Genomic DNA, 27,386 nt, shown 5'->3' with positions numbered 1-27,386 from the left:
GAATCATTGCATCTTACTAGGGGTGGCAATTGGGTCGGGTTAAGCGGGTTTGGTTTGAGTCGGGTCAGATTCAGGTCTAATCAACTTTATCCAAACACAAACACGACCCATTTAACTCGTTTATTAAACGATTCATATTAACACGACACATGAACACGACCTATTTAACCAATTAAAATTCAATATTCATTGATTTTTCCTAGTATTATATAAAAAAATAATTTATTTCTAACTCAAAACTTATACAAACATAAAAATTACAATTTTAATAATTCATCGTAACACATTCATACAACAAAATTTGGAGTTTAGAACAAAGTTTCGACCCTAAGCGCAAATCCATGCAACAAATTGTTTAGAACAAAGTTTAGAACAATTAGAACAAATACATAACTTTAGTTCTAACTTTCAAATCTAACAATCCCATGAAAATTAGAATAAACTTTAAAGTTTACAATTCATTACAAATTACAAATAGCTTGAAATAAATAAACAACATTAAGCCCTCCATATCACGACTCGAAATAGGAATCATGACCGGCCATGCATCTTAATATGCTTGAGATACATGAAGCCTTATTAATACTTTCTACATGTACGATGGCAAAATAAATAAATGAAATGAAGATCTGCTTTATTAAATTTAAAACTAATTGCAATAAAGCATAAAACAATGTTATTATTTTTGAGTCTCTAAACGAAATAAATAAATCTTCTAATCTAAAGCAAAAACAAATTCAAAATAGCGGAAAAGTAAATCTAAGTGGAGGTGGAGTCCGGGTACATCTCGCTCAGCGCCCCCGCTGACTATTACCTAAGATAGATAATGAATAAAAAAAAAAGAATCCATGAGTCAACAACTACAGCTCAGTGAGTGGAATCCACTCGAAAACCAAATAATTTCAGAAAAACTAAAATCAACAGTATACAAAACAATTTGCATTAGACATGCCATTTAAATAATGACAATGATAACAATAGAGAGTCACAATTTGTAACCTTGCGCAGTTTCAACGTATTAACATCTTTTCAATATTTATACTATCATATGTCTCAATAGGTCTAAACCCTGTGGATTCATATCAACTAGAAGTCACCTTGAGATGATGCTCGGGACTTTTTTTCATAGCTGATCTGGTTTAGGGTCATCGATAGTATCACTATGTGATCAACATATTCTGTCTTTTTCACTAACCGTTGATAGAAGTTAGTCACCTAGGAATTTCTCATTCATCCTAAGACTGTTCCCTAACTCCGCCAGAGTCACCTAAGAAAGTCACTGCAGTGATTTGATTTAGAACTTTCCCCTGGACTTTCAGATAGACTTGAGTTACCACGGAAAATCGCAAGCGATTTATATCGGGACTGTTCTCTAAGTCGTATCAATACTAGTCTCGTTTTTTTTTCACTAATTTCAATATTTGAACAAAGTATGGTGATGCACTGAGTATAATGATTAAATGCACACAGAAAATATAACAATTAAATATTTATACGTATGGATGAAATAAATAAATTTGCACAGAAAATTTACATGGTCTGACAAAGGTACGAAATATAATAAAATAAATATGTGAGTGAACCCACTCACCTGAGTCTAAGCAAAACAACTGAATCTCAAATCCCTAGCTTACGTGCTAAAAGCATCACCTTTAATAATAAATAATAACATTTTTAATTAAAAAAATATTAAAATTTTTCTACAATTTAACTCAAAAATTAATAATTTGGGTCAAAATAAGCCCAAATCACTTGGGCTGGGCTGCAGTTGGCCCGCAACCCACCCAACCAACACTTAAATGGATTGGGCCCAAGGCCCAATCCAATTAACTAATGGAACCGGGTCGGGTTCCTTGGATTCGGATCCAACCCGACCCGAATCCAACAACTTAATAGGAGAAGGCCAGACTCGGGCAACCCGAGTCTGTCTTCTCCAAGCCGAAGAGAGAGAGAGAGAGAGAGAGAGAGAGAGAGAAAGAGAGGAAAAGAGAGAGGAAGATGCCAGCGATCACTGCGGCAACGGTTCGTCGACCGCACCCTTAGCTCCCCAACACCCACGGTGCCGTCGTCCTCGTGAGGTGGAGGAGAACTCGCGAATGACGATCGATCTCATGGTCGATAGCGATCGGAGTCATAAGAGGTCCAATAGTGAACGCCCATGGCACGAGGCCAATGGCAAGACGCTTCCAGATGGAGCGGCAGCGACCCGAAGCCGCTGGCCGGCCTGATTTGCCGGTGAAGTCGAAGAACCCAAATTAGGTATTTTTGTTTTACCCTATTAAACTTCAATTAAATTTGAGGGGTGGGAGAAGGCTTACCAAGGAATCACGTGGTGGTCTCCGTTGGCTCCGACGACGCTCCAGCAGGCCGATTCCACGGCGTGACTTCAACGGTGAGGAAGAAGAAAGCGAAAGAGGTGAGGAAGAAGAGGGAGAAGGGGGCTGAGGTGGTTAAGCAGAGAGAGAGAGAGGATTAGGGTTTTAATTTATAGATTAAAAGAAAATCAAATCTAATCCAATTCGGATTAGATAAGATCTTCTTTGCACCTCGTCGCGTGCTGGAGAGGGAGAGGGGAGGGGGTTGCATGTGCAGAGCACGTGTACCCTCCTCTCTCAACCCCAATTTTTTTTTTCTGGTTCTTACACTCCATTTTATTGTCCAAAGATTATGACCCTGTCAAAAAGAACAAAAAATAATGTAAATAATCTAGATGGAAGATCGAGAAAAAGATAAAGATTCTAATATCAAACATCAATATTAAATATATAAGAGAAACAATATCATAACTTGGAACAAAAGCCATAAAACTAAATTAAGTTAAACTACGTTTACTGCAGTAAACATTTGATGCTAAGTAATTAAACTAAAAACACTGCAGTAAACATTTGATGCTAAATAATTAAACAGATCTAACAATTAATTAAACAATAAAATTACAGGGACCTAACATTTTATATTTTAGTGAGAACCTCCATATCCATGGAACCAATAACATAAAAAAATTACCACCGCACTTTATATTTTCAGCAACAAAGAGACCTAAGGAATCAAGCAAGAAATAAAATTAGTTACTCCACATTTTCTAAGAAAACTAGACCTCCCATTCATCCAACCATCTCATACACCATCTTTAAATAAAATTACAGAGAGAAATTAGAAAAATTGATGTGTCATTTGTCAATTGACTTCTCGAACAAGGAGACACTACTCACTAATCCTTGCATCAAAAGACATCGTATATAAATGAAATCAGAGGTTAAAAAAATATAAAATAAAATGAGCATCTGACATAGTGTTCCATCATCCTACATTCATTAACCAAATATAACTACAAAAGAAGATATAAAAAAAGAAACAAAACTGATTCTATATTCATCGATCTCTCCTTTAAAATATTAGCCAAATCTATCAAATCAGCAGCAAAACACATCAAATTGATAACAATAACAATTTGAAGAATCCTTGTCCTTGACACCAGACTCGGTTGAAGACGGTGGCCCGGTGGCCTCCCTCGACGTTTTACAGGCTGTTGGTGGCACCACCTAAGACCGCCAGCTTCACCGCCTTCGTCGCAGCGCCGCTGCCAGGGAGGTTCGAAACCCTAACGCCTGCGGAGGAGGAGGAGAGAGATCGCAAGGTAAGGAGAGCTTTGGGGTTTAGAAAGAGATGAGGTCTTTTCTGTAAAGATTTATTATTAGCGGTTTAAATAGAGGACTGTCATGGGTGGGGTTTGGACGAACCCCATGAGCTTGGAGTAGTTTCCCATCGAGTCAGGGGCAGGTCCAGTGAGATCACTGTGCACGAGCAAGACGAATCGGGTCTTGGCCTTGTAGTGGGAGTTGACGGCAATCTCCATGCGGCAAGTGAAGGACATGGTGTGGAAGAAGGAGAGGAGCTCGCCGAGGGTGGTGTCGATGGAGCGAGAAGGGGCTTGATCTTGTGGTCGGTGAAGGGACGAGGGGTTCGTCGCTGGAGGAGAAGCGGTGGGGAAGGAGAGGGGCAGAGAGGAGATCCGGTGAGGGCGATGATGGCATGAGGAAGAGTGGGAGCGGGAGGCCATTGTGTGAGGAAGGAAGTGAGGCTGTGAGAGTGAGTGAGTTACTAGGGTTTGGGTTATATTTTTTTTTGTGTATGTGTGTAGACGGGTTGACTCGTTTATGACACGAACCTAATTAGACTAAACCCAAACCCGATTAAGATTATCGAATCAGGTCAATTTTTGCCACCCCTACATCTTATGAGGAAAATTCAATTATTCCAGCAGAAGGAATACGTTTTGTCAACTTTGTTCTGTCATTCTTGATCTAATGCGTGCACATCTTCTTTGCTTATTTTGATCTCATGATATTTAATTCAAGCTGATATTGCAACCTGCGTGAATTTGACTCGCATATGTTTAGTTTTTAATGCCTAGACCTTGGTGCTACCTGCAAGTTCTCTGTATTGGCTAGTGATTCTGACATTTTTTCAAAAAAGATTCACTACTATTTGTCAAGCCTTTCTTCACAATAGTATTAACAACAATTGATTTTCTCAAAACAAGCAGACTAATTCACTTTATATGTTTATAATCATTCCCTTTTTTTGCAGCTCACATCCGGTGCCGGCACCACCGGGGCCGGCGATGACGATGCGAATGGAGCAGTACTGGATCTTTTGGGCACCACAGTCTAACCCAGACTTGCCTAACCCAGACTTGCGCAATTTTGCAGACTAGCTTCCTTTGATAGGCCAACACTCAAAATTAGTCCTCCAGAATCTATGTACAGTGCTTTGTTGTTGTTGAGTCTTGATATTGAAAAAGCTGATGCATAGCAATGTAATTCTTTTGCGGATGGCTATTACACAGGGATAATAGTATGAATCTTCATTGTTTTGATTCAGTAATGTTGCCCAGAGACATCTGATTTCTCACATATGGCATTACTGAAAGACATGGGTTCCACATATCTATGCATTTTCGAATTTGAATTGATAGGTCTACCCTTCTATGGATCATGATCTTGTTGTAAATGGGGCAAAAATTAGAAGGTTCACTTCAAGAAGTATTACAATTTTTTTTAAAAGAAAAAATTACACTTCAAGAAGTATTACATTTTGACTATAAAAAACGGCACTCTCTTTTCATTATTTATAAATAGAGCAACATTTTGAAAGATAGATAATATTTCACTTGACCATCGGGGTAACTTAATTATAGAATCAAATTGAACCTCCAAAACAACTTAGAGATATATTTAAATAGTAATTTTCAATAAAATGGGATCAAATGAAGCCTCTAAAACACTATTAAAAGCGCATCTAAATGCTTCTCTCAAAAATTGCATCTATATTCTGAACTCTGCAAGATTACTGGATCTAAAACTATTGATGTTTAATCTTAAAGATAATACTAGAGTGAAATATGAATAATTTTGGGAATATAAAATATCAGTTGAAAATGTATGAAATATTTTACTTTTTATTCCATCCCATTTGCTATATTACATTTAACTTGGATTTTTTTAGCAAATAGAAGGCTTTATTTATAAATAATTAAAAAGGGCTTTGGTTATAATCCAGATTCATTTTTTCACATAATCTAGATGAGCAATTTCCTCCAATCTGCATTGGGTCCAAATAGGTGATTTCTTCCTATCTGCATTGGATGGTTAAGGTCTGGGTGGTTAAGGTCATGAATTCAACTCCAACTCTAAATAATATTGTGAAAAAACTATTTAGTAATTTTAGTGGCTTGACTCGATTCGATTGATGGTTCAATATGATTAGAAAGATTTTAGTTGTATTCTTAAAAAAAAAAAAAAAAAAAAAAAAAAAACACACACACACACCCCCAAAGTTCGGATAAACTGTAGAAATTTCCATTGTTACAATTAAGACGTTTGGAGTTCTCTATTTCAGCATTTCAAAAATGAAAGAAGACAGAAGGGAAATAATTAATTCAAATTTAAGTACAAGTAGATCTTCATACTTAGATTATCAACTCGTTGAAGCCTTTGCTTAAAAGCGTACATCATTACTCAATGATTAAATGAACTACGAGAAAGTGCCAAATCCTGATCAAAGAAAGATTCAGGCAAGACTCTAGGAGAAGTAATGTGAAACCTATAACCCCAAGTGGAATAAAGGTCAAAAATGGAAGAACTGTAAGATAGATGCAAAAACTTTGTAAATTTCCTCAGTAGAAGTAATGTACTTGTGAATTAAATCATATGCAGGAAAACTTATGCAAGAAAATCATATGCATAGGTTCAATCAAATCCCTCACCAAGAAACATCATATTTAATCCTTGAAAAGTTCCATTAATTACTGCCATCATGGCAAACTTGTTGTCTTAGGCTTCCTAATTAGAAATGACTTCAAATCAGCATATCACAGAACAGTTCCTGTATGGAGTTTAAATTTCTCAATGAAAAGGTGACATAGAACTTTTATTAACGTCTAATGGTCTCTGCGATGATCTTCCCAAGTTCTTCTCCACGATCCTCCTGTGCGTGATGACCAGCCTGCAGAAAAAGTTGACATTAGATAGGCCCTCACTGATAACATACTGGAAAACGATATAATTGTTTCATCCATTTTCAATAATGCGTACAGGTCATATATGGAAAGGACAGCAACATAAGCCCCAAATAAATGCTTTGGAAAAGAATTTAAAGATGCTTGCCAACTTGAATGGATGCATACAGCCAACCCGAGATTAATATGATTGAAAAATATCTTGATTTTAAAAGAAGTTGTTAATGCATTAGTACTTTATTTGAGAGAGAGAGAGAGACCATAGGAAGCTCTACTAGCTTATGGTTTGAACTCTTGCAAAAATCCTCTATGCCATTGTAACTGAGCCAACGATCCCTCATGCCCCAACATATTGTTGTCTGGACTTTCCAGGTGTCACTGGATAGTATTTTCCTCATGTCATCAACATAAGCCTGTTGAAAAGCACTCCATTTACAAGAGTAAACTCATCAAAGTTAAAATAGTGAGTAACAATAGAAAAGAAGACCACCTTCAATTCTTTCTTCATGGACCTACTAATTGCATTTAGTGCAAAACCAGAAGAACCAGATGTAAGGTATGGCCTTCTATAAACCATTGCATCTTCTTCTTTCATCATGTATGGTCCGCAGCTAGTCAAAGCCTTATCACTAGCTCTGAGAGGATCCTAAAGAAACATAACTAAAAGTTCAGATTCACATTAAAAAGTTCTCTGAAGTATAGATTAAGCAGTTTCAAGTCCTCTAACCTGTGAGAATATCTCACCCAACAAGAAATTGCTGAATATGGATAGGGTTGATGGCAGCTTTGCGTGCTTTTCCATTACCTTACATGTGAGTGAAAGTATGTCAGTTCCAAGTTTCAGGTCGCAGAGATTAATGGTAATGGATCTAAATGTTCACCAGCAGATAAAAGAAGAGAATTTAAAATGCTCAACAGAAGATAAAAGAAGTTTTAAAACAATTGTACCAGTAAGAGGAAAAAAGAAGACCAAATCATTTTGAACATTACTTACTGGTGGATTAACAAGAATAAGATGTCTCAGTTTGTCTTGATGACAGCTAGCGTATTTGACAACTACAGGAGCGAAATAGCCCTGAAAATTTGTGGACCAGTTGGCTAAGAGCACATCATATATATTTTTGGTAAAAAGGATATCCAGATATCCTCATAGATACTCAAAAGCAAAAAAAGATACCTGAACAACAAGAGAGAGCTTATCCGGAGCAACAACATCAATAAGAGATTCCAAAGATGAAACATACTCTGTGACACACCAATTGACTCTAGTAAGACAATGCTCGACTGACAATATATCCAAAGAACAACAAATTAGTTAGAATGTTTACCATCCAGAGTATAATCAAAACCATATTGTGGCTGAGGCTTATCAGAAAATCCAAAACCTGGGCAAAAATAAAAACTTCTGTGCTGGTTATGATGAAATACAAATGATGACCATGAGACTAGACAGTTAAGATGACATTTTTGACAAGATTACCGAATTTCATTGAAAGCAAGGATCCTCATGCTTAACCTTGAATAAATCTCTACATGATCTCTAATGGCATTACTCAGTTTTGAGAACAAAATTTATTTTAATGGTGGCTATCATTGATAGGCACACTGGCCCTCCAGTAGAAACCTTACCATGAGATGTCAAATTCAGCACCAACTAGGTGTCATTTGGAAGTGTATTTGTTTAATAAATCATACTAAACCTCAAATAGTCAACTTCTTAATCACTTACACATTTAGTCAGGTAATTTACCTTGCAATAATTTGGTCGCTGAAAAAGTAACTAATTCTAATCTAGTTACTAACGCAAGTAATCTGTCCAAACTTTATGGTGAAATTCTGGGTCAAAATGTAATCCTTTAAATTTTTTCACATGAAATTACGAGGTCCAAAGAAGCATAAATAAGAAAATTAAAGGATAGATCTAGAAGATCTAACCTTTAATTATTCGTCCCATAAAAGAAACTAATATTGTTGATTAAAAGTTCTTTGTAATGTTAATATTTATCTCTTATCTGGTCTAGAATCTGTTAATTCTGTATGACACATGAGACGTTGTGCCATTCAAGTCAGCAACCATCTTGGCAGCATGGTACCATCATATTGCAAATATCTAAGGTTAAAACCTACAGATCTCATGCACTAAAACCATGAAAGACAGTGAACAAGAAAGGCTGAAAGCATAAAATAATTCTGCAGTGGTATAACTTATAAGAACTAAACAAAAAGCACAAGTAGAAGATTTAGCCTTTTCCCATTGTTTCAACACTTTATGAAAACAATGACATCTATACAGCCATTACGTATAGTTACGGTGATGGTCCCTCTCTTGTAGCCTCTGTGCAGAATGTAGAAAACACAGCACCACAAGCCAACAAGTTATGATTTGTCATTCTTAAAGAAAGAATTTTATTTTGAGATCAATGAATTCACTATTGTAGAAGAAGCAATTTTACAATTTGATATATTTAGACCTAGAGATTTAAATCTCTCCTCTTTAAGAAAATATCAGATCAAGACTAATTACTAACCTTGATTAATCAGTCAATTATCAAAAAGTCAGAATAAACTATTCAATAGAGCCTCACCAGTGAAATCTATAGGACGGTAATGATATCTTCTACTCTAACTATACATGTATTAAGGTCAAAGCGCAAATCATGGCCAATGAACATCACAGCTTTGCTTGTATTTCCAAACTATGGCATGATTAGCAGGTGGAAACTGAAGGAAAAAATAAAAAATAACCAAGTTGCACTGCTACTTGACAATAGTTATAAACCAGGCTAGATATTATACCTGACCAAACTGAGAAGCAGATCCAGGATCATTCACAACAATGTTGCAATTATGTAGCTTGTATTCAAATCATGTAGGTAATTTAGTGGATTCAAATGATGAAAGAAAGATCCCATTTATTGGTAATCAATCTAGGAATTCTCCTAATACACTATGATCCCAGTGATGTAGATAATAATTTTCCAAGTTTATAACAAAAGCAACTAGGCCTTGATCAGGTCAAATTGGGTTGAACATAGTTTTCAACTGGTCAATGTCTCACTTTGTGTCATTGTTCAACTTCTTTGTCACCACTGATCTAAAATGTGAACCATGAGCCTGCTTTAGTGGCCAAAAGTAGCATACGGTTTCTTAGCCACCTCACATCAAGCCACATAACACTGCAATATTTATCAGACCCTAGAATTGTCAATTTTCCAACTACGAAATGTAAGTTTAGTAACTGGTGCTTTACATCTTAGATCATACCTGAGAGACTTCTTTCATTTTCTTCATTCTTGTACTTGCTTTAGTTACCCAAACGATTTATTATCTTATATGAATTGCTTTATTTTTCCAAGAAATGAATCCAATAAGTTCAACCTGACTATTATCATAGCTGAAATTATGTTATAGATTCCCAATAAAAGAACACTAATTCAGTGAGATAACTTCCCGTCATGATACTATAACAAACAATTAATGGGAAAAATCAACTAACTCTAAAACCTACATCCTTTATTTAAGGCTTGTATGAAGTTTTATGTCTATACCATTTGTAGAAAGGCATATATGCATATGGACAAACTTACCAAGCCAATCAAAAGCAATAGCGTGATAATCTTCAGAGAGTATAGGAAGAACTTTGCGGTAGGAGTATGCCTATAAACAAATCATGAACAGATAAAATGCCAATAAGTACATAACAATACCGGTGGAAAAACATATTATGTTACTCGATTCTCTATGAAGAATATGATAATTTTGGTAGTATAAAATTAATTGATTATGTACTTCACACATGCAATTTTGATGGTAAGGGAGGAGAAGAACATCTTATGTTCTTGATAAGATTGAATTACTAAACCTTTTTGTACTTACTAAGGAAAGATGTGATAACAATAAAAAGTTAAAAACAAACCATGAATCCCAACTATTTGAGGTCAGCTACATGGATCCTTTTCCTCCGTCCAGCTCTAATTAATATAAGATTGTTAAATTGATTGTTATCATATCAATAGAGCAATACGATTTTTATTTGCCCTAATTAACTCATTCAGTTTCCTTAGCTCACTTCTCCTCAATATGGAATCAAGTCTGACAAATGATTGCTCTAAATATAAATTTATTCTTCTTTCAGAACTTATTTATAAGAAAGTTGATGCCTAAAATCTTGGTATGGAGTAGATCCTATAATTCCAGCTATGCTTTGTAGGCATCTACCAGGACATTTTAATTTTGTTCACTATACTTATAATATCTACCTAATCTGTACTCCAACAATCACCTTTTGCAGCACTTGTGGGGGAAGCAATAAATGAGGATGTGAGATAATTTCCCTCTTTGCATCTTATAAGCAAGGCTTCCTCAAGTGAACAGGAAATTAAAATTTCCATATTTATGAATTGTTCCAAACTCTACGATGGAGGCTTTTACACACATTACCAGAAAATAGATTGTACAATTTAAGATAACTAGTGGATCTCATTTTTTCAACAGTCATGAACTCGTTACACTTGAATCAATCCATCGGTAATTGCTTGGACAACAAGATTTTCAGAGGAAATAATGTTACTTTGATCAACAATCAACTTCTGGTTTCTTAATAAATTCAGTACATAATTAATGACATATTTTGCAAACACCGGAATATAGATCCTTTTCTCTGCACCTAATACTGATAGCTGAAATTCTCAAAAGGATGTAAATCTTCAGTAAATAATAAAATGAATCTTTCACTAATTTCCAAATGAGTGATTTGCTCAAAACCATGTGGATGTTCTACATATAAAAAAAATCTGATATGGTACTTAAAACAACCTTACCTGAGAAGGAAAACCATGAATTAGAAGGACTGAAGGATTGGAGGAACTCCCGGCCTCCACAGAAAACCATCTATAGAAAGAAACACACCATCAATAAGAGAATAATATCATACATATGATACAGACGAACTTCACCTAACATGGAGACCTACATATCAAAAGTACCAGGATCAAGTCTTGTAGTTTTTCTGAGTACAACTCCAAATAAGCTGATAGCCTCCTAACCACACAGATCACTGGATTCACCTGAAAACATCTTCCGAGGATTGTGAGCTAGCACCCATTGTAAGACCAAAAATTGGATCCTTTGCCTTCCCTTTGTTTCCATACACAGGATAAGCTTTAACCTGAACAATATGGTTATAGTACGCCATCAGGATCTCAAGGTCAAAGACACAATTAGCAGAGTTCTAGTGATACAAGTCAACAAGAGATTTATATGGCCCAAACATTACATACATAACTATAAATATAAGAGATTCAGGTACTGCAGTACCATCATGGTATTTTGATCTTGAATATCAAAACTTAACAGAAAAATTTATCTTCCCACCATCAATCATGCTCCAGACTAATCCTTAAGAACTCTAGGATCTATACAGAAGTAATTAAGCAACTAGAAGTCATAAGTATCCTCCTACTGACATTCATGTATAGCCAAGAAGAAGATACAAATGTCTGTAGATTGTACCACAATATATACAATTAAAATAAAATTTTGGATCGCATTCAAAGAAAGCAACAGAATGAGATTTGAATGCCCATACCATTTTCCCCTTAGCAAACCAGTCATCAGATCGACTTGGCCCATCCGAATACTTCCCTGTTCCAATTCCCATATTCTTAAAAACCACTCAAAATATAAACTTTCCCTGCTTCATGAGAAGAGAAATAAGCGAATAAGCAAAATTAATCAAACCTCCACTAAAAGAGAAACCATCTCCAATCGACTCCGGCGCATCTATCAAATACTCCTACACAGTGGACCAATCGAGAAATGTGATAAATCAGGCCTTAATTCAAGAGAAATAAACATAATATTCCATCACAAGGAGATCAAAATCAGGTTTTTACCTCGTCATCACCAAGGATCGACCTGCATCCAAATCGGAGCTTCTCCTGCCGGACTCTGGAGTTGGGAGAGAAGCGGACAGGAGAGAAGACGGAGGAGATTCCGATTTGGATCGCCATTGGAGGTGGAGGATTGAATTGAGATGAGATTCGCTTCGATGGAAGATTCCATGGCTAGGGTTAGGGTTTTTTTTCCTTCTATTTTCACCAAGGGATTAGGGGATAGGGTTTCTCTGGTCCTCCTCCCTCGTCCGGCTAACGGTCGAAAGGGGACGTTTCGGAAATGAAATAAAGCTTTTCGCGCCAAGTAGTTGTACCAAATAACTTCCCCATCTCAGGTCTCAAACTACACATACCCAGGACTGCACCAAGAAACACTGGTCTAATATAAGGATATTTACACTTGGTCTAATATAGGGATTACTAGGTTAATACATGGTTTCTTGGAGACAAAAAAGGGTAGAAAAAGCCCAAATAAAAGTGAAATCCTTTGGCAGCCTAATTGTTGGCACTAGGGCAATGGGCAAAAAAAATATGAGAAAATATAAGAGAAAGATTGTGGATGTCCTCGTACAAACATTTGTATTTTTATAGGACTGCAATAATGTGATTGATGATGTTAATAAGGTTCACTGAGTAAGACTCAACAATCAAAGAGTCTAAATGATGCTTGCGAGCTTTAGTGAAGACAAACAATATTGTGCTAACTTTAACGAGCAATGTGGATCTTCATTATGGGCATGAATAGCCATAGTAATGAATCCCTAACCCACCACATCGGAGATTGTTCGGTAGACACCATTATAGTTTAGCTTGATGGTGCTTTCAGGCGGCTTAATCCAAGTAGTTAATCTAACTGAACTACTTAAAATAGGCTGAGCGAGCTTAGCGATCTTAGGAGAGTTCAAGAGTCATAGTGATCATTTTAAATAACAATAGATTGGTGATTGTTTTCTTCCTGACGAAGATGAACTCATTGCGAGCTTTCCATAAATGTCGCATATTGTTGGGCAATAACATAAAAGAAAGTTGTTGCTGCCTTCTTTCCAAGAGTTGCACCTTATAGTATATAGTCACCTTGGCACCACCAGCTGTTCTTATGTATGAAAGGGATAAAAATATGTCATTCTAACTCGGTCCAGAATTCTGCTGTTCATGGTTAGGATAAGAAAAAGATCATTATTGCAAACTAAGTAAGGCATTAAGGGTAGGCAACACAGTAAAGCTAGAAAGATGTTGTGAAGATAGGAATTGGTGAGAAGCCTTCACCACATCTTCCATAAGAACATCTTTTTGTTTTTTGGAGGCTCATCTAGGAATCTATAAATAAATGTAGACAAAGCCTTGCCAATCGAACTTAGGGTCCAAATGCACTCATCAAGAGTAGAAACTTTGGGTAACTAATATAAAGGATGTGATCAAGAAGGCTCTTACCAAAGCTATCCATAACCTACTAGAATGCTGGTTATGGATAAATCAGTCAACCTCCTTGCACAACAAAGTCTTACTAAGACTTAAACACTAGAAAAGTGTCAAAGATCTAGGATTCTCTGAGGAAACTAATGCGAGAATAATTTCTCATTTTTATTTAAACTTCTTTATGTTTTTTCTCGTGGCACACTAACTCCTTAATTGTTCATTTAATTTTTTCATTAAAAATATGTCATGTGATTATCACGTAAGTAATTTATGCATTCTAGGGATCATACTATTTTTATTGTAGTAGAAAAAGTGTCAAAGATCTAAGATTCTCTAGGGAAACTAATGCGAGAATCATTTCTCATTTTTATTCAAACTTCTTTGTTTTTTTTCGTGGCACACTAACTTCCTCAACTATTTAAAATCTTTAAAATGCCTCTTCTGTTAATTGTTCATTTAATTTTTTTTATTAAAAATATGTCACACAAGTAATTTATGCATTCTAGGGATCATGTTATTTTTATTGTAGACGAAAAATGAGAGAAAAATTATTTATTTTTTGTAACACTTTGACTTCCTCAACTATCTAAAAAAAATTCTTATATAAATATTTAGTGCAAAATTTCTTGTTCAATTTTATTGGGTAATATATTAAATTGTTTAATGTTGTAAATTTTTTTTTTCTTACACTTCCTTTCAATATTTTAAAACTTTCCCTTCCTCTCAAAATAATTATACTTTCAATAAGATCACTTTTTCATACTAGTGCACTAATAAAAAAGTTCCACCTTAAGATTTACAAATTTGATTTCACAATACAATATTGATTATAGGGAAATTTATTTTAAAACAGTTTATATTTTATGTTTATTATTACTAACACTATCATAATGATACTTCTCTTGCCTAAGAAAATATTGTTTTCTTGTATTATGATATTTAGTAATATCAAATAAATTTTGAGCTATTTTAAGCAACTTATTAAAGGGCAAATCAGTCCTTTAAAAATCTACTAACAAAATGGTATTTTCAAAGGAGCACAATTATGATATTGTGGAAGTTTTTTGTGCCAATTATATAAACATCCTTAAAACTTAAATCTTTTTTCCAAAAGAATTAGGTATCCCATCCTTACTTTATTGCTTAGTTACTGTTTCCTCCTCATTGTAATCTTAAGAAATAAAATTTTAAAAGGGTTTTTTTAAACCACAATAGATGGGAAGTTATACCCAACCAGAGAATTTGGTGGGGGACTCATCTGTTCTTCTTTTTTAAGCTTAATTATGAAAACAATATTTACAAGCAAAAATATGTTAATTATAGTTATTTTACTTATAATAGCTTGATCAATAGTAATCCTTACTGTGTAAATATAAATTCTCATTTAAGAAGCCTTACAACAACAAATAAAGCATGAAAAATAAAGAAATAAACCATCTTCAATCTTTATCTCAACCTTCCAAAACTCTCTTTTGCCTAAACTCTAGTGCTCTTTATTTCAATTTGAGCAGCCAACATCTGTGATGTTGCCAATGCTTACAATCTCTAGTCTCGATTGAACCTTGGAGGAGGGGTTGACAGGGAATTCTTTATGTGAGATCATCTTCTTCTTTCAGGGCAGTGCCTTTGAGGCAAGAGATTCTTAACTCTCTTATTTATATTTGAATGTTATATAGGAATAATTTTATTAGAACCTCATAGCATACACTTTTTTTTTTTTTTTTTTTACACATTGACCCGTCTATGAAAAATCTCTTGTCTTTTTGACTTCGTTAATGAAAAATATCAAATGACAATTTTATTAAATACTTTCTTCTTCTTTTTTCCTAAAGTTAGGGTAAAATAGTTCCAAAATAATATAAAATTAATCAAATGACACTCACATGTTAATTTTCTAATGGAAAAATCTATCGAATTACTAACAAAAGAGAGTCATTTATTGGTTATTATCTAGCTATTTAATAAAGGAGAAAACTTATTTGTTTTTTTTTCCTTGTTTTATTATTAAAAATATAAAGTGATTTGAGACAAAACCTAAATTTAAATTATACCACGATGAGGAAATGACTTTTTTTTTAGAGAATCTAATCATCACCCAAAATAATTATCACACTAAATATCGTGATAGGGACGAATCATAATACAAGTCGGCTAGTTGATATAGATGATAAAAGTTCTTAAGGAACTAATTCTATGTTTCTATCTCTCTCTCTCTCTCTCTCAACCAATAGAATCCCATTGGTATGGTATGTTCACCTTTATGGCTACATGGTCATGCGGTCATTCTATGACACCCCCATGGTGTGCGACGTGCTGCATGCCCCCACCCACATGCATGCCTCTTCATGCAAACTCATGAATGCCAAGAAGTGAGACTCCAAGCAACTTGGAGTTTTTTTCTCTCTCTCTCTCTTTTACCAATGTAATTCTAACATATCCAAATATGTGAATTTTAAACTTATTTACAAGAGTAGATGCTGTTCTAATCCACGTAGAAAAATCGTTATCCGAGTCAGCGTTAATATAACTTACTTTCTCATGAGTAAGTAAAGTTTAGGTACTCATAGATAATATATATGTATTCATCCCAATAGAATTACTTATATACTAAGTAAAAAATTATCACACTCCCAAAACAAAACAAAAAAAGTTAAATGGAAAATGACTAATTAGCACTCAATTGAATTCTTTATTGGATGCCCACAAAGACTGGACTAAAGAGTGGGGTTAGGAAGGTGTGGTATGTTAGAAGAATAGAAGACCACCGGCATGAGATGAGACTTGTCATTATTCTCTCCTCAGACATGTGATGGCATTCAAATGTCTAATAAGAGACTAAGACTGAAGAGCATCTCCCTAGCAATGCAAGAATCTAGTGCTAAAAAAGGGATTAGATAAAGCTGTCTACCAATGAATTCTATCATAGTACTATATGCACATAGTTTGAATTCAGTTATGTAGCTAATTTATATATCAGAAGAATTAGTCTACAACTAGTCTACAGACTTAGATAGTGCAGTGTATTTCTTGTGTCTTTTCTCTACCCTATCTTTTTAGATCATTGAAACCTCAAGACATGGTTACTTTAAGCATCTCTTAGCCTTTCTCAGTGACTTATTGAAGGGATAAGATGATTCTATATGTTTGTGCCTGCTCTAGAAGTATATGTTGAGGCATCAATGCTTTCAAACTGAATGAAGTGGGTGTAGAATGAATGGTGCAAATATTTCTAGGGGTGCCTAGTATATTTTAGATCATAAAAATCCAAACAGTCAAACGATCATTTCAACTGTGTCAATAGCAATCCTTTTAATTTGCTAAAGGTACCAAGAATCACTGCTGGAAGTGTTAGCAACTTTTATATATTGAAGAAAATCGATGTCTTCTTGACGCACTTATGTGGCACTCATATGGAGTATGGACTAGATTGTCATCTATTTGGATATAATGTTTGGTGTGCAGACCTAGGATGGTTAAAAACTTGGAGAGTGATTTTTGAATATTTTCAAATCATTTTATGAAATTTTGAACCTTTCTTAATTTAACTGTTGTACAAGATTTGGAACTTTCTGATGTCAGCTAAGTATCCATGATCACCTTTGACCCAAGAATATCTGGGTAAAGGAGTCCTCATGGAAAGACTCTCTCTCTCTCTCTCTCTCTCTCAAAGTAGTTGTAGAAATATACTTTCATACAAGCAATGTAATACTTACTATTAATGCTGTGCAGGTATACAAAGTGACATCTCAAAGAGTTAAACGTATGGTTCTTAAGATTGCTATTTCCACCTAATTACTCTACAGAGAGAGAGAGAGAGAGAGAGAGAGAGAGAGAGAGAGAGTTCACTCCTAAGTTATCTTCCAATCCTATAACAACTGCTATCTCAATATGGTAAAATTTCATATCCTTCTATTCTACTGCAACTAGTGCAATTATCTCCACTGAACCAATTCTCCTACACCAATCCAATTTGCCTTCAGTTCATCATTCCAAGCTCCAAAAAGAATCCTAGACTCCATTAAAACCACAGTAGAAGCATAACAGAAGAGTTCAGAGAGAATACTACATGATGATTACACCCAGAGACATATACAATGTCCTAAGTGCAGTCGTTCCACTCTACATTACCATGTTCTTAGCCTATGCCTCTGTAAAGTGGTGGAAGATCTTCACACCAGAGCAATGCACCGGCATCAACCGCTTCGTGGCCATCTTCGCGATCCCTCTTCTCTCCTTCGACTTCATCTCCCGCATCAACCCTTTCAAGATGAACATCTTGTTCATCGCAGCCGATGCCTCTTCAAAGATTCTAGTCCTCCTTGTGCTCTTCTTATGGGCCTGTTTCTCTCAGAGGAGAAGTCTAGGTTGGTGCATCACTCTGTTCTCACTCTGCACACTCCCTAACACACTTGTCATGGGGATCCCTCTTCTCAAATCAATGTATGGAGACAACCAAGAGGACCTAATGATCCAAGTAGTGGTTCTCCAGAGCATAATTTGGTACACTGTCCTACTCTTTCTTTTCGAATACCGAGCTGCGAGAAATTCCATCATGGAGAAGACTAGTCTACCAGTCCAGTTAGCCAAAGAGGATGAAGTGGTTGATGTTATCGTCGCAAAGACATCGCCAGATCTTGAACAAGAAAGGCTTCAGAGCATAGACATAGCAGCAACAGATTCAAAGGAGCTGCACAAGTTTGTTTGGAAATGTGGGTGCTGCAATTCTGGAGGCAAGTCAAGTGAAAGATAGAAAACTATATTTCAAACTACTCAACTCTATTTTTACATCTTTGTTTGCATGAGCAGGTCTACGTGAGCAGTCTGTGAAAGTCTGCAGCAAAGAAGAGATTAAGAACCCAGATGAGAAAAGTAACCAGAACACAGTAGAAGATAAAAACAAGGAAGTGGCTTCAAGCAACTCATCTTGGATGGTTTGTTTGATCATGAGAATGGTTTGGTATAAGCTCATCAAGAATCCAAATACATATGCTAGCCTCTTGGGTCTGAGTTGGGCTTTGGCTTCTTGCAGGTAGCATTTTAACTTTCAAAACACACACACACACACACACACACACACACAATTAATTGGTATCTTGATTTTCTCCTCAAAATTGCATAGATGGGATTTTAAGAAGCCTCTGATCATGGAGAACTCAATTACAATCTTATCAAATGCTGGTCTTGGAATGGCCATGTTCAGCTTAGGTAAGAACTAAAATTGATTTTAAAACTACAATTTTGGAGGTTTTTGTGGGAATTGGGTAAGTAGAATGATAGGCTGCTTTAAACTACTCAGGGCTGTTCATGGCTTTGCAACCAAGCATTATAGCATGTGGATGGAGATTGACAACATATGGAATGCTGATGAGGTTTGCAGCTGGGCCTGCTGTGATGGCAGTAGCTTCTCTTGCAGTTGGCATCAGAAGCACCACACTGAAAGTTTCAATAGTTCAGGTGAGTATAAAAATTTAGAAGGCTTTTTTACTTATAAAAATATAAAAGCCTACTCCTTTTGCTTAGACAAATTTGCCAATTTGTCGATACCTTCTACTGTTCTTAGACAAATTTGCAAAAGATCAGACCTAATAATTGACAATGAATATTCTAAGTATTTCACTTTAAAGAAAAAAAAAACTAAAAAAATGGACTTATTTTCTTCCTCTCTTTCCAGTTTTGCAAGAAAACCACCTAGGGATACTTACTAGAAAAAAGAAGAAGAATATATTAGTGGTGGTGTTTTGCAAATTTACCCGAAAAGGAGTCAGACACAAAAATATGTACAGAGGAGGTTTACAGAAGTAAGACTAAAACATCGGTAGCAATATAAAAGATGCAAAAAATTAGAAAATCAAGAATCTTATTTGTAAGAACAAGGATCTTGTTCAGAAAGAACAATAAAAAGAGAAAGATTATTGAAGTTCTGTCACTGAAACAATCCATTTTCAGGCTGCACTGCCTCAAGGAATTGTGCCTTTTGTGTTTGCAAGGGAATACAATCTGCATCCAGAGGTGTTAAGTACAGTGTAAGTATTCTATACTTCAAAAATTCAAGTTAGAGAGGAGCAATGTTCAAAAAGAAAAGAATATTACAGTAGGAAAAGAACTGTTAATTCCCAATTAGCTTCAATTTTACACACAGTAAAATCTGCACAATGCTAACTTCAAGATGTCGATTTATTCTGATATTCATTACAGGGTAATCTTCGGAATGATAGTCTCATTGCCTGTAACGATTCTATACTTCGTATTTCTGGGATTATAAATTTGTATAATATCTCATGAATGGCAAGTGACGAACATCAAAACTCACGTACAAAGCTTGTTCAGCACTAAACTGATCGTCAGGTTGCTAACTCCTCACAGACTGACTCATGAAGGTAGATTTTGGTTTGCAGGACAATGAAAGAAGAAAAAAAAAAGGTTACTTATTTGGTTGGATGTAGCAGATATGGAAGAAATGCTTTGTCTTCCTAGTTTTGCAGAGAGGAAATGAGTGTATTGCCCGCAAATTACAAGTAATCAGCATAAGAAGATTTTAAATAGTTACTTTTTATAAGATAATTCTCATTGTGTTCTGAAATTTGTTGTTTGGCTCTGCACTCTTTTCTGAAACAATGAGTGACTTTTCAGAACTGTGCCAGAAAACTTATATGCAATAAAAATTCAGACACTTTTCTTTCTTGGCAACTAGGAGCACAGTGATACTTATTTTTAGAGTTATCTTTTTTACTTCAAGTCAGATTTGGGTACAAATTATACAATACTAGTTTGTTAGGTTTTCTAACTTCTAGTTCCCACACGATTGTAAATAAATTGTAGGATTGAGGGTTCACCTGCAAGGTTATATCATGAATTTGAGTGCTTTAGGATTTTCTATTAATATTGTCTGACCAAATGAAAATATGTCAAACAGACCTTAAGTTGGCCCATTATTTAGTTTCGGTGATCCAAAAGAAGTTAATAACTAATAAAAATCTACAGAAGATAAAAATTGGACAATGCAGGTTGCTGAAGAAATCTCCATAAACAAAAATTTCCTTATGAGTAGGAAGAAGAAAGAGTTGCTCATTACAAATAACTAAGTCAAACTAATTTTGAGAATAGAGAAAAATCTAATCTCAACAAAGTACTTTCCAGTTATAATTCTGGTCAATGTAAGAGGATAGACAGAAAAAACATTATGCAAGTCAACTATTACGATTGCTCAATCCATGTAAAATGTAATTGAAGCAGTGATGAAAATATATGTATGTATATATAATAACATATATATATTAAATGTACTTTACAACTTTGTGACCTCAGTACAGATACAATATACTCAGTCTGATTAAGAAAGAATGAACAATGAAATTGCACCTAATAAAACATTGGAGTTGCAAGTATCTGCTTACTTGAAATTCCAGTTGGTATATAAGTGGTATGTAACCTCATAGAAAATACGTACTTTTGGCTTCATCATATGCTGCAGAGTTGTTTGTCATGGTTTCCACTTTGAACAGACTACTGTGAGATTTGGGCTGAACTATTATATAAATTTGAAAGGACGCTGATAGGAAAGAGAAAATAGATGTTCTGTTATTCAGGATAAGGGTCAGTCCAACACTTATCCTTTACCACTGCATGTTGCCATCTTTTAGTAAAAATGTCTAATTCAGCATAAGAACGCTTCTTCATCTGCAAAAGAGTTGAAAGTTTAAACTGTCATCCAAGTTTGCTAAAGTTAATGTTTTCATGCAAAATTGTTTGGAGGATTTATCAGTAATAATGCTACTTGATTTTTTGTTTTATAATACCTGTGGGCTGTGGCATCTCCAAAGTTAATATTTTTTTATTATAAGTTGATAGAACCAAGGATGGCTATGCTGGTCGGCACGCCCTGTGTCGACCGGCACTTGCCATGCTGGCAGTGGCACAGACTTGACTCAGAGTGTGCTAGTGGCACACCTTGTGTCGAGCTATGCCGGTCTCCGGCCGAAATGGTGCCATTTAAAAAAAATTCTATTTTCGTCAACTATCATCAAATCAATTTTAGCCATTTTCTTAACAAATGACTTGTGGATCCTATTTTTTTTCCTTAAATTCCATCAATCATCGTCAATCAACTTTAAAATGGAGTATTCAATCATATTATGGAATGTTTAATCATTATTATTAGTTTTAGTAAATATATTCAATCATATTATGCGTTCAATAATATTTGTATTTGACTATTGCTTTATCTTTAATAAAAAGGTCATTTATAAAAAATAATCTAAAGATAAAATACTATAATGTAGGTTTTAATATATATATTTAAATTAGAAACCAAAAATTGGCATGCCGAAGATCCAAAAATATATCTAAATATCCTAAAACGTTTATTAAAATTATGTTAAATGCTAACCAATGGCACGCAAATGAGTGATAAGGTTGTGCCGGTTGGCACGCCTCATGCCACAGGCACAGTTATTGTTGGATAGAAATATCTTTGAAAAGAGTACCTACATTCAATGAAGCACGGACACGTCTCCTAGGAGGAGATGTCCATATCGGACACGGACACGCGTTGGACCTGCGTGGGACACATGTCCAACACGGGTCTGGAGTATCCATAATTAAGTAATAAAAAAAAATCGGACACGTGTGGGACACTGCTGGGAGACGGGCGGGGCACGGGCGAAATTTTGGCTAATGTTTATCGGATCGGGTTGGCTCAGTTTATATTAACTTGGATCCAAACTCGATATTAAATAACTAAACACAACCCTAAATCCTCATCCTTACACCTCATTGCTAACTGCTAAGCGACAATCCAAGCTCTAAAACCCTCAACAAAGTAGCTGAATCCAAGGCGACGATCGCGACAACCGACGAGCTGCTGAGCGAGCGCGACAGGCTGCACACGGCGAGGGCGACATGTTCTTCTCTCTCTATGTCTCCCTCTCTCTCTCTCTCTCTCTCTCATGCTAATCTAGTGATCTCTCTTCCCTCCCTCTCTCTCTGTTTCTCTCTCTCTCTCTCTCTCTCTCGATCTCTCCTCTCTCGGGGACTAGGGTATGAAACAGGCGGCGATCGGCGAGCGGCGGGCGGCGATGCATTAGGAGGGGTGCCGTGCGGCACCCTCGTGCCATGTGCCGGTACACCGCCGGCATGACCATCCTTCTCTACTAATACATATCTTTTTACTAATGTAGTTTTATATTTTTATTGCGGTTGAAGAAAAATGAATATTGAAAATAGTCTTTGTTGATCCTAGTCAAAACACTGTATCTTCTGTGGATGGTAATGCTCCTTTGTGGAGATATGTTACTAAGATGGAGAAATTGGGAGAATGTGGAGGAAATCATAATTTTAGATGCAATTACTGTCAACAAATCTATAAAGGATCATATTATAGAGTAAAAGCTAATTTACTGAAAATTAGTGGGCATGGAATTAAAGATTGTCCAAAAGTGAGTAGTAAACATGTTTTGGAAATGAAAAGGGTTGTTGATATGACCAAGTTGAGAATTAAAAATTTGATGCCTAAACAAATTCCTTTGTCAAAATTTGGACAAGTGGCATCTTCTAGTAACTCAGTTGGAGGTGCAGGTTTTAATATGGGAAGGACATCAAGAAAAAAAAGAGCAATAGGAGTGACACCTATTGAGAAGTCATTTAATTATGGTACTCATAATAAATTATATTGTGAGATTGTAAGAATGTTTTATTCAACTGGGTTGCCTTTTTATCTAGCAAGGAACCCTCACTATGTTAGAGTCTTTTAATTTGCAGCAAATAATAATATTTTTAGATTTGTGTCCCCTGGCTACAATATGTTGAGAACTACATTACTTCAACAAGAGAGAGAAAAATATTAAAATATTGCTAAACCCTATTTAAAGCACATGGAGGAGAAAGAGCTGAGTATTGTATGTGATAGTTGGACTGATGCATAGAGGAGACCGCTTATAAATTTTTTAGCTGTAACTAAGAGTGGCCCTATGTTCTTGAGGGCTGTGATTTGGGCCTCATAACGTAGCCCAAGTGGTTACAAATAATGCACCTGTTTGTAAGGCAGCAGAGATGCTTCCTGAAGCAAGATTTTTTCACATTTTTTGGACTCCATGTGTAGTTCATACTCTCAACCTAGCTTTGAAGAATATATGTGTAGCAAAAAGTACTGAGGCAAATGAGATTGTCTTAGATGAGTGTAGCTGGATTTTAGTTATTGTAGAGGATGTAATGTGCATAAAAAATTTCATCATGCAACATTTAATGAGGTTGGCTATCTTTAATGAATTTATCAACTTAAAATTGTTTGCTATTGTGGAGATTCACTTTGCTTCTGTGATTATAATGTTGAAAAGATTTAAGAAGATCAAGAAGGGCCTTCAATCATTGGTAATCAGTGATAAATGGAGTTCTTATAGGGAAGATGATATTGGCAAAGCATAATTTGTCAAACATAAAGTCCTCAATGACATTTGGTGGGATAAAATTGAATATATACTTGCCTTCACAGAGCCTATATACAGTATGCTATGAGTTGCAGACATAAATAAACCATACTTACATTTGATATATGAAATGTGAGATACAATAATTGAAAAGATAAAGACATTTATATTTATGCATGAAAACAAGAAAGAAAGCAAGGAATCTATTTTTTATTCAGTGGTGCACAAGATCCTAGTGGATACATGGGACAAAAGCAATACACCACTACATTGCTTAGCACATTCTTTGAATCCAAGGGTAATTTAATTTCTATAGTCCTCTTTCTTATGATTAAATATTTTATTGTTCTTTCATTGCTATTGTTGACTAATTAGATAATTATATTAATAGGTATTATAGCTCATCATGGATTCAAGAGGATCCAAATCGTGTACCACCGCATAAGGATTTGAAAATTCCTAATATGAGAAATAAATGCTTAAAAAGGTTATTTAACGAAAAATAGTATAATAAGAGTATACTAGTTTCTCCACATCAACCAAAAAGTTTTGTTCAATATGATTCGATAGTAGATAGAAATGAGTTTGATCCAAACATGTGGTGGGGTGCTCATGGTGCTTTTGCTCCTATTTTTCATAATTTAGCACTTAGGTTACTTGGGCAACCTTGCTCTTCTTCAAGTTGTAAGAGGAACTGGAGCACCTATTCTTTCATCCATTCATTGAAAAGAGAACAAGATAACTCCACAGAGAGCTAAAGATTTAGTATATGTGCATACTAATCTTCGCCTTCTATCAAAGAGGTCTCCAGATTATTTGAGAGAGGAGACCAAGATATGAGATGTTGGAGAAAATTCTTATGATTCTTTTAATGGTGCAGGAATGTTAGAGTTTGCTAATCTCTCAATTGATAAACCGGATTTGGAGACTATAATATTTATTGATGAAGGCAATGAGCTAGCTGAAGATGAACGATCTACCTTATGTTGCTATTTTATAAGATTGTTAGTTTTTCAACTTCTGTGAAACTCAGTTATTTGGACAGTTAGATATGTTTTGTACTTTGGGGCTTGTAATGATAATTTGATGCCTTCTTAGAATTTTGTACATTTTTTATTGTCTTTCAATTTATTCTTATCTTTAAATTAGTTTATAGCTTGATGTATATGTATTTAACACTATTAGATTGCAAACTTTTACTTTAGATGTATCAATAATATATATATATATATATTGTCGTATTCTATGTCGTGTCTGTGTCTTATATTGTCAAAATTTGTCGTGTCAGTATCGTGTGGTGTCCGTGCCCCGTGTTCGTGTTCGTGCTTCATTGCCTACATTCTACATTTGATGATTCCGAGCATTCATACTAGCACTATTTCTTGAGAAATGCCATTGGTCTGCAATTACCTAGATAAACACTTAGCAAGAAAAGAAAAATGTATAACTTTTAATTTATAACTAGAATTTGGTTCTCAAATTACTTGGGCTCACAAAATGTGAGCAAGCAACCAAGTATATAGAATAATATGTCTGTTGATTTAAAGAGCAATACGAAGTTACGTTGATGAACACTTACGGCCTGTCGTGCTTGATCATTAGAGGTTGCTGATCCAGGTGGTGCCTGCATATTTGATAGTATGAAGTCATTCTGGCACTTATTTAGGATGCCGACAAAACTATAACACATAAATAATAAATTCAAAGTTTGGATGCTTCAATTATGATGCAAGACTTAAAAAGGCAAATTAGATGCATAAAAAAGAATCCAGAGAAAATGATGTCAGTGCGCAATTTAATAAAAAAACTTGAGTTTAATCCCATAAACGAAATTCAAATGTGACAGCAATACGAACAGTAGTATGTGTAAAGCAGACGATTAAATTTCCCAAAATTTTCTTTTGTAGTAGTTGAATAAATCATTTGGCTTATGCGGAGGTTCTTTCTGGAAGAATAAACTAGATCATCTCAAAACAGTAGACCAGAAACTGACAAATTTAGATTAGAGTATAGTCCTTAATCTTGACCATTCTAGAGTAAATTAACAAATCTTAATATTACATCTACATAATTCGTAGGATCTGCTGAACTCTGATTTTTAATTTCTATAAAAGAACTCATGCATCTCAAAGGTTATTGTTTTGTTGCCATTGTCACATCTAGCAAGTGTTGGCAACAACGATGGTCATGTCGTGCTACCATCGCCATGGCTAGATGTGATTATCGGGCCCAGCCTACCCGTGCCCGGCCCAGTTTGGACCGGGCTAAGCCTGGCCCGGGCCCGGAGCCGAACTACCAACGGGCAGCACGGGCCAACCCTTTGCTCGCCCGTTTGGCCCGGCTCAGAAGCTCGCCCGTTCGGCTACAGTGAAAACTAACGGAAAATTTTGTATACTGTACCGTTTTATAAATTTTTTTAGCCCATCTCTCCTATCACATATCAGCCCAAGTACTGTTTAAATTTTTTAGCCCACCTCTCCCATCACATATCAGCCCAACATGTACTATTTAATTTTTTTTTTTTTAAAAAGAGAAGAACAAAAATATTTAAAAAAAAAATGTAACGGTAAAAAATATTCTAAAAATAGCTAAAAAAATCTGAAAATTCGCAAAATAGGATCTCCACTTTTTTTTTACCATTTTACCCTTTTAACAGAAATAAACAACTAGTTTATAGGGGTATTTTGGTAATTTTAACTTTTCTCATGCTTATAAATAGATAATAAATTTTCTAAATTCATCGCACATTCTCAAATTCTCTAATCTCTCAAGTTCTTTTCAAATTAGTCTTCAAATTAGTAAATTCTCTCCAATATGAATTCCTTTGATGATCATATAGAATAGCAATTGGAGGGCAAAAATTTAATTAATCCTACACCTGCATCTCAACCTTAACCTGATCTGGAAGCTCTGGCCTTGGCTTCGTCATCAGGCAGTTCTAAAAGATTAAAGTCCGAAGTTTGGAAGTATTTCAAAAGAATTGAAACGAAAGATGGCCAAGGTAATGTTATAGATTGTAGAGCTAAATGTCTTCAATGTAATCATGATTTCTCTGCATTAACTAAGAATGACACTACTCACCTAATGAGGCATATTAAAGACAAGCAAATGTCAACTTGATATTGGTCAAATGTT

At 35.3% G+C, this 27,386-nt stretch overlaps 4 protein-coding genes across 7 annotated transcripts in view; 2 read left to right on the top strand and 2 right to left on the bottom strand.

Annotated features, from left to right (window-relative positions):
- LOC140792134 (probable inactive ATP-dependent zinc metalloprotease FTSHI 5, chloroplastic) overlaps positions 1-4,975 on the top strand; it is a 35,753-nt gene extending 30,778 nt beyond the window's left edge. The window contains exon 19 of the mRNA XM_073142975.1: positions 4,591-4,975. Coding sequence (XP_072999076.1) covers positions 4,591-4,674 — 84 coding nt within the window. The 3' untranslated portion in view covers positions 4,675-4,975. The remainder of the gene's footprint in view (positions 1-4,590) is intronic.
- A 1,275-nt stretch (positions 4,976-6,250) lies between these two features.
- Positions 6,251-12,668, bottom strand: LOC140792946 (uncharacterized). Its single transcript, XM_073144209.1, has 13 exons — positions 12,415-12,668; positions 12,260-12,314; positions 12,108-12,163; positions 11,587-11,687; positions 11,341-11,410; positions 10,108-10,177; positions 7,849-7,905; positions 7,698-7,765; positions 7,515-7,595; positions 7,248-7,325; positions 7,011-7,166; positions 6,781-6,933; positions 6,251-6,507 (listed from the first exon to the last, which is right to left on the bottom strand). Exons 1-13 carry the CDS (start codon positions 12,529-12,531, stop codon positions 6,436-6,438), a joined length of 1,134 nt encoding a protein of 377 aa, XP_073000310.1. The 5' UTR covers positions 12,532-12,668; the 3' UTR covers positions 6,251-6,435.
- Positions 12,669-17,634: 4,966 nt separating this feature from the next.
- LOC140792692 (probable auxin efflux carrier component 8) lies at positions 17,635-25,346 on the top strand. 3 transcript variants are annotated; one of them, XM_073143839.1, is made up of 6 exons: positions 17,635-18,560; positions 18,637-18,859; positions 18,950-19,035; positions 19,127-19,284; positions 19,777-19,853; positions 20,226-20,517. In XM_073143839.1, exons 1-6 carry the CDS (start codon positions 17,897-17,899, stop codon positions 20,302-20,304), a joined length of 1,287 nt encoding a protein of 428 aa, XP_072999940.1. In that variant the 5' UTR covers positions 17,635-17,896; the 3' UTR covers positions 20,305-20,517. The 3 variants fall into 3 exon arrangements, with proteins under 3 accessions (XP_072999940.1, XP_072999942.1, XP_072999941.1); XM_073143841.1 differs by lacking the exon at positions 20,226-20,517 and adding an exon at positions 25,132-25,346 and having other exon boundaries at positions 17,636-18,560; XM_073143840.1 differs by having other exon boundaries at positions 17,636-18,560; positions 20,026-20,517.
- The window catches only part of LOC140792694 (uncharacterized), a 28,079-nt gene continuing 20,225 nt past the window's right edge, over positions 19,533-27,386 (bottom strand). The window contains exons 13-15 of one of the 2 annotated variants that reach the window (XM_073143843.1): positions 25,831-25,875; positions 21,278-21,507; positions 19,533-19,827 (exon numbers count right to left, since the gene is read on the bottom strand). In XM_073143843.1, coding sequence (XP_072999944.1) covers positions 21,409-21,507; positions 25,831-25,875 — 144 coding nt within the window. In that variant the 3' untranslated portion in view covers positions 19,533-19,827; positions 21,278-21,408. Of the gene's footprint in view, positions 19,828-21,224; positions 21,508-25,830; positions 25,876-27,386 lie in introns of both variants that reach the window. The other variant, XM_073143842.1, reaches the window with a different exon arrangement.

The sequence above is a fragment of the Typha latifolia genome, chromosome 7 (genome assembly GCF_019914945.1).
Source record: "Typha latifolia isolate L0001 chromosome 7, TyphaL0001v2, whole genome shotgun sequence".
In the NCBI taxonomy this organism is placed as follows: domain Eukaryota; kingdom Viridiplantae; phylum Streptophyta; class Magnoliopsida; order Poales; family Typhaceae; genus Typha; species Typha latifolia.
This window is presented reverse-complemented; position numbering and strand designations above follow the sequence as displayed.

Bases quoted from the DNA above. Each gene is read 5' to 3' on its own strand.
- LOC140792692 (XM_073143839.1), top strand. From the start codon at position 17,897: ATGATGATTACACCCAGAGACATATACAATGTCCTAAGTGCAGTCGTT. The intron at 19,285-19,776 runs GTGAGTATAAAA...ATCCATTTTCAG, and splicing joins TGAAAGTTTCAATAGTTCAG to GCTGCACTGCCTCAAGGAAT. The intron at 19,854-20,225 runs GTAAGTATTCTA...TTTGGTTTGCAG, and splicing joins CCAGAGGTGTTAAGTACAGT to GACAATGAAAGAAGAAAAAA.
- LOC140792946 (XM_073144209.1), bottom strand. From the start codon at position 12,531: ATGGCGATCCAAATCGGAATCTCCTCCGTCTTCTCTCCTGTCCGCTTC. The intron at 10,178-11,340 runs GTAAGGTTGTTT...ATTTGTTTATAG, and splicing joins TTCATGGTTTTCCTTCTCAG to GCATACTCCTACCGCAAAGT. The intron at 6,508-6,780 runs GTCTCTCTCTCT...CTTTTTCTGCAG, and splicing joins AGCTAGTAGAGCTTCCTATG to GCTGGTCATCACGCACAGGA.